The sequence below is a fragment of the Corylus avellana genome, chromosome ca2, assembly GCF_901000735.1.
Source record: "Corylus avellana chromosome ca2, CavTom2PMs-1.0".
Classification (NCBI taxonomy): domain Eukaryota; kingdom Viridiplantae; phylum Streptophyta; class Magnoliopsida; order Fagales; family Betulaceae; genus Corylus; species Corylus avellana.
This window is the reverse complement of record NC_081542.1, coordinates 47,703,416-47,714,705: the sequence shown is the minus strand read 5'-3', so window position 1 is coordinate 47,714,705 and position 11,290 is coordinate 47,703,416. Positions and strand designations below refer to the sequence as shown.

At 39.4% G+C, this 11,290-nt stretch overlaps 1 protein-coding gene and 1 pseudogene across 2 annotated transcripts; both read right to left on the bottom strand.

Moving 5' to 3' along the window:
• Positions 1–1,553: 1,553 nt before the first annotated feature.
• Positions 1,554–3,319, bottom strand: LOC132170486 (probable dolichyl-diphosphooligosaccharide--protein glycosyltransferase subunit 3B). Of its 2 annotated transcripts, none has more exons than XM_059581480.1 (2): positions 2,202–3,319; positions 1,554–2,036 (listed from the first exon to the last, which is right to left on the bottom strand). In XM_059581480.1, the coding sequence occupies exon 1, from the start codon at positions 3,236–3,238 to the stop codon at positions 2,216–2,218; it is 1,023 nt and encodes a 340-aa protein (XP_059437463.1). In that variant the 5' UTR covers positions 3,239–3,319; the 3' UTR covers positions 1,554–2,036; positions 2,202–2,215. The 2 variants fall into 2 exon arrangements, with proteins under 2 accessions (XP_059437463.1, XP_059437464.1); XM_059581481.1 differs by having other exon boundaries at positions 1,554–1,995.
• A 635-nt stretch (positions 3,320–3,954) lies between these two features.
• Positions 3,955–10,992, bottom strand: LOC132171768 (pentatricopeptide repeat-containing protein At4g21170-like; annotated as a pseudogene).
• Positions 10,993–11,290: the final 298 nt, after the last annotated feature.

Genomic DNA, 11,290 nt, shown 5'->3' with positions numbered 1-11,290 from the left:
AAAATATATTTTTCTAAACACAAGCTAGAAGGGAGGGCTTGTTTCTCAATTCTCAGAACACTAGGGAAAATTTTGGAATAAGGCCTTCCATAAGAAGACCGCCTAGATTAAGTAAGACACCTTTGAGACGGGAAAGTTCCCTTGATATCCAATAAAGTTCCTTACAGTGCTATAGCCTCCACTGGAAAAGGCTATAATACTATTAAGAAAACTACAAGACTATTGAGGAGCTTAAATAAAATTGTAACATAAATAAGAATCAGATGGGGCATCAACTAGATAAGGGAGAATTTCCTGCCCTCAAATTATAATGGGGGTTCCTAAGCCAAGAGTTAGCCTCTTGCACTGTCTGCGTTAAAGCTGAAATCATCTCTTTTTCTGTGACCTAGATCGAGTCCCAATTTTCTTCCAAGCTTGTCCTTCAGCTTAACTCAAGACACTACATCAAATTCCATATACATTGCAATTTAAACTCAGATGCATAAGCAATTACCCAGAACCTTATTCTCAGGCTGACTCCCCACAGAACACTCAGAAATGTGAATTCAGTTTCCAAGCTTACTATACGTATCATGACAAAAGTAGGGGTCAAAACCGGAATATACATAAGAAACCGAAAGCAGAAAAAGGATCCCCCTACAGAGTGTTTGGAAAGGAGATTTGGCTGGAAAGTAAAGGAGAGGAACAACAGCTAATGTAGGAATTGGTATTTTCTCTTGTTTGGGAGTTTTTAAGAAAGGAAAGGATTTGTGAGGAACGCCATACCCCTCCTCAGGTTTTCCGCTTACTGCCCAAAGAAGGACTACCTATCCATTCATTCCCTTTTCTTTCACAATGGATAAGTATTATTGGTTCCATGATTCATTTTCCTTAGAAACTTACAAACATAGTGTTAGTTTCATAGGAACCCAAAAAAGTTGGTGAAGTAACAAAACGATACCTGTAGATGAAGGGACTACCTATCCATTCCATCACTACTACAATTGAATTTACCACAGACTCACACACATACGTTGTGAAACCATCCTGTTAACGACCAGATATAATTGTTTTAATATACAGTTTTCATTCAGGCTCAGTATAAACTGGACAGGTGAAACTAGGCATGCCTAAATGTGAATTATCAACCAAATAGCAAAGATTAAATTTAAGGAACCAGTTTAAATGGACAGGTGCATAGTCCAATGAAAACTTAGAGGTCTGTAGCACAAAGATAACTTCACATCTAAATGAAAAGACCATGACCTAAGCTATTCAAAACTCATAATTTACTCCAAAGAAGCACTATAATTCACACTGTCACAGCGAAGAGTCTGGGTAATTTTCTTCTGACCATTTGATATCCAAAACAAGCAGCAACAACCACACATTCACATCAAGCAAAGTGACCTGACCTTTCTAGGTTTTTGCCCTCAATAACGCCATTAAACACTAATAACTATTCTACAGCAAATTGAATTTCAAGAATGACCAGCTTTTGAGACGCTTTCACAGATTATGCACGTCGATCTTGGTCAACAACTGGGGGACACAAAAATATCTAGCCAAATAAGGATCCTTCATAATGTATTTGGATAAATAATATAGACAAGTGACTCATCCGGAAAAATAGGCAAATACCATTTATGCCATCACAACCAGGACACTCAAACAGAATAAACAGCCTACTAAAAAAGCAAGATTAAAATGACGGAGTTATGAAGAGGGGGCATGGCAGCTAGCAATGTCAACGGTAAATGATATTCAGAAATAGCTATCACTACAAATCACTATATTATCGTCAAATGCAAATTATAAATTGATGGAACTCAGCATAACCAATCTATCATACTTTAGACGTCGTGGAGGGATCTCACAGTAACAACTTTACCAAACGCAATATCGCCATTGTTCCATCCAACCCGATAAACCACTGTTAGACTTCCCTAACCTATCTAGCCTCTGAGCATTTAGCCAATTGGTCCACTCCCACCTCAAGTGCTCCCTAGCGTAATTCTTCCAAAGCAAACAAGGTGAAGATTATTATAAAGCAAAACCTGCAATCAACATTACGAAATTGATCTACCAAATGGTTTTCAACCAAAAATTTTAAAAGTAACAATCTACATTGTCTCGATTATCATCAAAAGTTCTACATTAAAACATCAAATTCCAACACCGACTTCAACCACTTTTCACTAATAACCCAAAAAAGTCATTACCTTTTTGTAGCTTATTACCAACTTGAAGGCCAAAATCCATGGATCCCATAACCAGTCTTCCAATTATCCAAATAGACCACCTTCTTGACCGCCCAAAAAGAAACGAACAGCGAAACAATCATCACCGCCCTCTGCACGTTCACATTCTTCGCCTTCACGAGAACACGCGTCATGAACGCCAGCAACAGACCCACAATCGTGTACAAGAACCCGATCGCGAACCCCTCCGCCCCGAGCTGCATTCCCGAGCCCTGGTAGAAGAATACCAGCTTGTTTGGGTCGTTCCGGTCCGCCAGGAACATGGGCATCTTCCGAATGATGTTGTGCATCGCGCCCGAGACGCTGAAGAAGTAGACGAACACCGAACCCGCCAGCCAGAGTTTCGGGTCGTGGAGCAGAGTCTCACCCATCACAATCTTCTTCACAGCAAATGGAATCCAAATGAGAATACCCACAATGACCAACGCCAATTGCTTCTTCGAGAGAAACGGTGGGCGGTGGATCGGGCCGACGACGAGATTGGTCTTGGACTCGACGAAATGGGACATCGACTCGGCAAGCCTGGAGAAGTCTCCCTGGTCCATCTGATCGGACTGTTTCGGGGTCTGATTCGGGCCGATGAGCTTGATGTGAGGGAGGGAATTGACGCCGAAGAGCGCGAAGCTGGACTGGGACTCCTTGAACTCAAGGTCGCAGAAGAAGAGCTTGCCGTGGGAGGAGGAATCGGGGTCTTGGTTGTTTGTGATGAAGGATTTGGCGAGGAGCGAGAACTCGGCATGGAGGGTCTTCAGCTGGAGCTCGGCCTTGTCGTGGAGTTGGGTCGCGTCGAAGAAGACGAGCAGGGAGTAGGGCCTGGGGGTCTTGGGCGAGGTCAGGAAGCGCGAGACGGAGCGGTCGTCGAGGTGGATAACGCCCGATTTGGAGTGGGACTGGAGGGCCAGGAGTTCTGATACAAGGTCCGAGTCGGAGGACCTGACCGAGACGGAGAAGAGGGTGAGGGAAAACACGGCGATGAGGAGGAAGAGACGGAGAGCCATTTTTGGTTTTTGGGGTCTCGGAGAGCGAGAGAGAGAGAGAGAGAGGGGTTTTTGTTTTGTGTAGTTGGGGGAGACCTTGACTTATTTAGCCTCTGCTATTAAGGCTGTAAATACGATTATATTTGTGGGAAATCAAACACTACTAAGCATTTTCAAGTGTCATTTCACATTTTACATTCACTTGTACCAACAAGAACCATTCAATTAGAAAATATTGATTAGAACTTCCAAAATTATTTTGTAAAGTTATGTTAAGAACTCTTAAGGTAAATGATTTATACATATAATGGTGTTTAAGTAAGCGATTAAAATTGCTCTGCATTTGCCCATCTCATGGGTTACGTGTGAATTCTCAACCCCTAATTTCAAGCGGGCGGATATCATATATATTATCTGCACATATGCTGACAAATACCACTTAAGTTTTGTGTTTTACAAGTATCCATAATCTAGTCTCAACATCCAAAAATTAGACGAAATAAATAAAAACAAAGAATATAATTTGTGATGTTTTTTTTCTAATTCCTATGGTTATGAGCTTCTAGTATATTTCTCATTCATGTTTGGCTCTTTCTTGGCTCCGCCATGATGATTATGATATCGAGCAAGAGGTAACATTCACATTACTTGGTACTTGGTAGTGCAAACATGGGCAAATAAAGATGGGGGAAATTTTTCATTTTCTTTTGTCACTAGGAAGTCTAGGTTTACAAACTTAGAGCTTCTTTGTATCGCGCATCAAAAGGTGCAGTACATGGCCTGATCATGCCGGCCAATTTACAAGAGATGGTTAAAGCCAAAATGGACTCTTGTCAAACACAACAATCTGTTACTTAAACCCAAAAATCAACCGCTTATATGTTGCTTGATCAGGTTTAAGCCCCATGCTCAACATCTCGTCATGAATTTTCATGGCTTTTCTGAGTTCCTTTACGCGACAAAGCCCACGAATCATGCTTGTAAAACTTGCACTGCTCACCAAGTTCAGTCTTCTCATGTAATCAAACACCCTGACCGCTTCTTCAATCCTCCTCCCTGCAACAAGCCTATCGAGAAGTACATTATAAGTTGCTACATCCAAAGTAATATTCCATCTTTCCATCTTATTATGCAATGCAATGGCTGAATCAATGCGTCTATTGGAACAGTAATGCACCACCAAGGAGCAACAACAAGACGAATCTGGCATTAACCCTTTCTCTAGAATCACATTCAACAAATCCTCTGCTTCTCTCCATCTACCTTTCCTACATTGTGATGCTATGAATTCAGACAATGCTGATGCACATTGACTGCTTCCTCTTCTTAGGGCATCCCTTAACAATTCACAACCCTCCTCGGACTGATCTTCCTTACAAAGAACATTTACAAATGCATTATAACTACTATCACTCACTGTAAGAACCCTTTCCGAGATTGAACTATATATCTGAACTGCTTGATATATCTGAATTGCTTCCTTCGCTCTCCCTTCCTTGGACAATGCCCTTAATATACACCCATAAGTACCATATCAAATTGTAAAGAAAGAAAGAGATTGAAGACAAAATTGTTCTCACTAAGTTGCCAAAATACAAAGCAATACATGAGTTTACTCTGTTTTACAACTCAACTAACAGAGTATAGGCTAACAACATAACTAACATAACAGTTTCAACTTACATAACTAACTAGCTGATATAACAAACTAAACTAACTTATATACACGTATGTAAGATAAGAAAGAGTAATCTGTTGATGATGAGCTGATGTTACTCCCCCTCAAGATGAAAAATATTGAGTATGTTCATCTTGGACAGCAAAGCACTAAATTGTGCAAAACCAAGAGGCTTGGTAAATATATCAGCTAAGTTGGCAGCAGAAGAAACATGTAAAGTAAAGACCTTGTTGAATCTTTTCCCTGACAAGGTGACAGTCAATTTCTATGTGCTTGGTGCGTTCATGGTATACTGGATTGGCTGCAATATGAATTGCAGCCTTGCTGTCGCAGAAAAGAGCTGCAGGCTGTTGATGAAGGATTTGTAAATCCTTGAGTAAACTGAATAGCCAGGTAACCTCACAGCAAGTGGATGCCATAGCCCTATACTCAGACTCAGCAAATGATCTAGAGACCGTCTGTTGTTTCTTTGACTTCCACGAAACTATGGCATCACCAATAAAAATACAATAACTAGTAATGGACCTTCGAGTGTCCAAGCAGCCAGCCCAATTAGCATCGCAAAAAGATTTTACCTGAAGATCTGATGAAGAAGGAAAGAATAACCCTTGACTAGGAGAAGCCTTTAAGTACCTTAACACCATTTGAGCAGCATCTAAATGAGGCTGCCAGGGTTGATCCATGAACTAACTAAGAGTATGAACCACATAAGCTAAATCAGGACGTGTGATTGTGAGGTAAATCAATCTGCCAATGAGACGTCTGTAGCTTTGGATCTGCCAATAAGGAACCAACATCCTTAGAAAGTTTGATGTTCTATTCTATAGGAAATTTAGATGGTTTAGAAGCCAATAAACTAGAATCTTGAAGGATCTCCAACACATACTTTGAGATAAAGAGATTCCTTTGTCTGATCTAGCTACCTCTAAGCCAAGAAAAAAACTTCAACTTCCCCAAGTCTTTAAGTTTAAATTTCTCATTGAGAGAAGAAGTAAGCTGTTTGATGGCTGCAGAGTTGTTACTAGCCAAGACAATATCATCCACATAAACCAAAAGGGCAATAAAAACCGAACCCTCAGTTCTGGTGAAAAGACTATCTTTATAAATCCTTGAGGAACCAGTGTATTGGAGAACTTAGAAAACCACTGGCGAGAGGCTTGCTTCAATCCATATAGAGACTTTGTCAATTAACACACCTGTGGCTCCCCCTTGATGGAAAAACCAGGTGGAACAGCCATGTACACCTCTTCATCAAGATCTCCATGGAGAAAGGCATTGTTGACATCCAATTGGTGAAGGAACCAATTGTTAGCTGCTGCAATGGCTAAAAGACATCTAATAGTAGTAAGTTTGGCAACAGAGGAAAATGTTTCGTGATAATCTAAACCCTCACTCTGAGTATACCATTTTGCCACCAACCTAGCCTTGTGTCTCTCTATACTGCCATCAGCCTGGAGCTTTGTTTTATACACCCACTTGCAACCAATAGCTTTCTTACCAGAGGGTAGAGAGGTTAACACCCATGTGTTGTTTGCTTGCAAAGCATCAAGATCTGCTTGCATAGCTTCACGCCATTCAGGTGTTAACAATAAGAGATAAACTAAATGCTTTATAAGAAGGGGAAAGATGGTCATAGTTCAAAACAGAAGAAAGGGAATATGTGATACATGCATTAACATTATCAATTACAGTGTCATCAAAAAATCCAACCATAGAATCAGATGAAGTGGAATTGGAAGAAGCAAGTTGACAATGATAATTCTGCATGTAACTAAGAGCTTGCCTAGTGCGGCTTGATTTCCTAAGGGTTTTGGTTGGGATGATAGATGATTCTGCTATAGAATCTGATTGATGACTAATGTTGGTAGAAGATAAATGAAGATCATGAGAATCATGAGAAACTATGTCATGAGTGGAGTGATCATCATGCAACTGATCTTCTGCAATAAGAGATGAATGGTGACAAGTATCATCACTGATATAGGGAAGATTATTGAACCAAGGAGAATTATTGATTGCATCATTTGAATGAACATCTGAATGGAAAGAAAATTCTTTTGATGCAAAAGGAAAAACATGTTCATGAAAGACCACATTTCTAGATACAAAAACAGAATTGGTATGAATGTTTAAAAGTTTATATCCTTTCATACCATGAGGATAACCTAGGAAAACACATGCAATAGCTTTAGGATGGAATTTGTGTCTATCTCGAGATAAGGTGGAGGCAAAAGCTAGACAACCAAAAACCTTTAGATGAGAATAAGAAGGAAGCTCTAAAAACAGCAATTCAAATGGAGATTTATTAGACAACAAAGGAGATGGAATCCTATTGATCAAATGAACTGCTGTTAAGACACAATCTGCCCAAAAAGAAAGAGGCAAATGAGATTGAAACCTTAAAGCCCTATCAACATTGAGTAAATGTTGGTGTTTTCTTTCAACAATGAAATTTTGTTGAGGTGTCTCTACACAACTAAGTTGATGTAGAGTACCTTGAGAAGAGAAAATTTTCCATGTAAAATTCTACACCATTATCAGATCTCAAGATTTTAATCTTGAGATTAAACTAAGTTGCTACAAGTTTAAAGAAAGATTGAATAAAAGACCTAGCTTGGGACTTTTGATGCATGAGATGAACCCAAGTATATCTACTGAAATCATCCACAATAGTAAGAAAATAATGTGATCCATTTGTGGATTGCTGAGAAAAGGGACCCCAAATGTCAACATAAATAAGATCAAAATGAGCCTTTGAAGTTTTATTACTAATAGGAAAATGAAGCTTTTTCTGTTTTGCCAAAGGGCAAATAGTACAGATTGTATTTGAATCAACAGAAATGAAAGGAACTAAATTGTGCAACATTTTTATTCTAGAATTAGACAAATGACCTAGCCTAAAATGCCATAGGTTTGTTGAAGGATTTTTGAGAATAGCAAAATTAACACCATGGTTTACAGAAAGCTTGCTTGCAGGCTGTATCAAATGGAACAAACCTTCTTTTTCCTCACCCACTCCAATCGTTTTCCAAGTGATCAGATTATGTATGACACAATAAGTGTTAATAAAAATGAGGCAGCAACCACGGTGTTTGATGAGCTTTGTTGCAGAAATGAGATTGCATGAAAAAGATGGTATACATAAGACATTGGTTAAAATGAAATGTTCTGAAATTCTAACCGTGCCTATGTGTGTAACAGAAACTAAGTCACCATTAGGTAGTTTGACAGATATGGATATAGTAGATGTAATTGTTGTAAACAAAGAAACACAATTAACCATGTGATCAGTAGCTCCTGCATCAATGATCCAAGGAGTATCTGTCGGATTTGGTTTGAGTTTAGGCAAGTTGAGGTTTGAATGAAAAACAGAATGCTTAACATTGAGGGCAAGGGCATTACCTGACACCTGAGAGAAGAGGTGGCCTTGAGTAGCAGGTAAAGAACCTACTTAATTGGTGGAAGCTTGATGAGAATTAGTCTGCAACAATTCCAGAAGCCTTTAACATTGTTCTACAGTAATTGGCAGCTGAGGAACTTGTGGAGTTGCAGGAAAATTTTCTCCATAATTCTGAGCAGCATAGTTCACACTTGAACTTGGGGAAAAAGAAGGCCTTTTTGTGAATTTGAATCCAGGGGGGAAGCCATGCAGTTTGTAGCATTTATCAATTGTATGTCCAGAAATACCACGATGAGTACAGATTGGTTTATCCTTTCGAGTCATCTGCCTAGGAAACCTATTCTGTTGTGTGGGGACAGATTTGGTTATCAAGGCTACAGGGTTTGAAGTCATAGATCTTATGAAGATTTGTCTTTGACTTTCTTCTTGAACAACTAGTGAAAACACTATGTTAATTAGAGGAAGTGGATCCATCAAGAGGATTTGACCTATGATGTGAGCAAAAGACTCATTGAGCCCCATTAAAAATTGAAAAACGTATTGTTGATCAAAAAATGTTTGGACAAATTTCAGGCTACCACAAGAACACGCAGAAACACAAGTACATGGAGAAAAGGACTTATAGTTGCTAAATTCATCACAAAGAGATTTGAGACAAGTAAAGTAAGAGCTTACAGACATGCTATCCTGTGAGAAGCTAGAGATAACTTTCTAAAGCTGGAAGGCTTGTGGTCCGTTTTTCTGTGAGAATCTTTCCTTCAGACTCAACCACATATCCTGGCAATTGTTGATGTAAATTATACTAGTAGCAATGTCCTTCGATACGATGTTAACAATCCATGAAGATATTGTATCATTGCACCTCTTCCAGGCTCTGAACTCAGATTCATTCAGAGTGGATGAGTGAGGAAGAGTTCCATCAACGAACTGCAACCTGTTCTTCGCAGAGAGAGCCATGGTCATGGATCGGCTCCAAGTGTTATAGTTCTCACCAGTTAATGGTTGAGGAACCAACAATAGCCCTGGATTATCACCACTATGCAGATAGTAATGACTAGAGGCATTGTCATTGAGAGAGAAAGGTAATCAATGAGAAGAAGAAAGGGGAATGGCTTCAGGAATCGAGGAAACTGGGATCAACATTGATGAATTGAACTTTCATAAAGTGAAAAGCTCTGATACCATATCAAATTGTAAAGAAAGAAAGAGATTGAAGACAAAACTGTTCTCATTAACTTGCCAAAATACAAAGCAAAACATGAGTTTATATACTCTGTTTTACAACTCAACTAACAGAGTATAGGCTAACAACATAACTAACATAACAGTTTCAACTTACATAACTAACTAGCTGATATAACAAACTAAACTAACTTATATACACGTATGTAAGATAAGAAAGAGTAATCTGTTGATGATGAGCTGCTGTTATAGCATCCTGTAATTCAATCTTCTCATCACAAGCTCTCCTAAAGAACATCTCTGCAGCATAAGTCTTGCCCAGATCACTAAGCTTCTGAACTACCAAACCATATTTGGATAAAGGAGTCTTCGGAAGCAGCTCCTTCTCCACCATAATGCTCATGATGCTCTCAATGACTTCAGCTTTTTCATATTTACAATCCCCATCAAGAACTGAGCTATAAGTAGTAAAACATGGTTCAATTTTCCTATCACACATCTGATTCAAGGTATCAAATGCAGCTCCAAAATCCCCACCTTTGCTATATTAATCAATGACAAGATTATAAATCGCAGAGTTATGAATACCAAAATCTAGCAATCTAACAACTCTCTCAAATTTCTCGTTTTTACACAAAATCTGAGCAAACACTGACCACATAGGCCGGTTCAGCGACACCCCACTACGAAATACAGCACCAAAGAAACACCAAGCCAGTTTAATCTCGTTTTGTTGCTGCAAACCCTCAAGCAGTGCATGGCAGGCACGAACTGAAGGGGTACAACCCTGACCTCTCATTTTCCCGAACACCTCTAAATCCTCCACGAACAAACCCTTTTGCGAATAACATTCAATAACAAAGCTTAACGCATTAGACTGAGAATCTGTACCTCTACAAACTCGAATCAGACACTGTGCAAGCACTGATGCAGGGTGGCTCTGAATCAAGGAATCCAAAAGTGGCTTCACGGGTTGGACAAGACCCGACCCAAGTGAAAGTTGGATGATTTTGCAGTGGGACTGGAGGTCTGGTTGAAACCCAAGATTTGTTTTTGCCCAATTGAAGAAGTTGAGAGAGATTTGAGGCTTAGTGTGGGTTTTATGGAGGATTTGGAGGAAGAGAGATGGGGTTAATTTCGAGGAGAGTTTGAGGATTAGTGTGGGTTTTATGGAGGATTTGGAGGAAGAGAGATGGGGTTAATTTCGAGGAGAGTTTGAGGTTTTGGAGGAGAAGAACCCAGTTGTGCCTTTGCAACAGAATGGATGAGATTTGGGAGGCTAGCTGGTTCTGTCTGATTTGGTTTCTCCAAGTGAGAGAAGTTGGTGTTGTTGAAGTTGAGAAAGGTTTGAGGAGATGGTGAGCTTTCTGCAGCATTTGGGTTCTCGCTAAGAAAATTTTTTCTCATGTGGCTTCAACTGAGATTGTCAAGATGATGCTGTCAAGGTAAGTGAGTTGGGTTGGGTATGTATGACTGGTCAACCAAAGCTCAGGTCTGGGCTCTAGTTGTCCAACCCATCTAATGTCGGCCCACTCAAAGGTTCAACCCCAGCCTGTATCACCAACAAAACTCTCAATGTGAAGATTTTATAAAGTAATATAATTTTTTTGCATTTTACTTTCTTCTAATTTTTTCCATTGCTTTAACCAATGTAAGGTATCTCCTTGAAGGTAGCTGCAAGTAATCAAAAAAATTTTATTTTGTCAAAGTATTTTTATAATTTGACATTATAATAGATGGGGAATGGGGATAGGACTGCTTTGTGAAAAGCAGAGAATCCGCAAGCTAGCAACAATAAAAAGAACTTTACTTA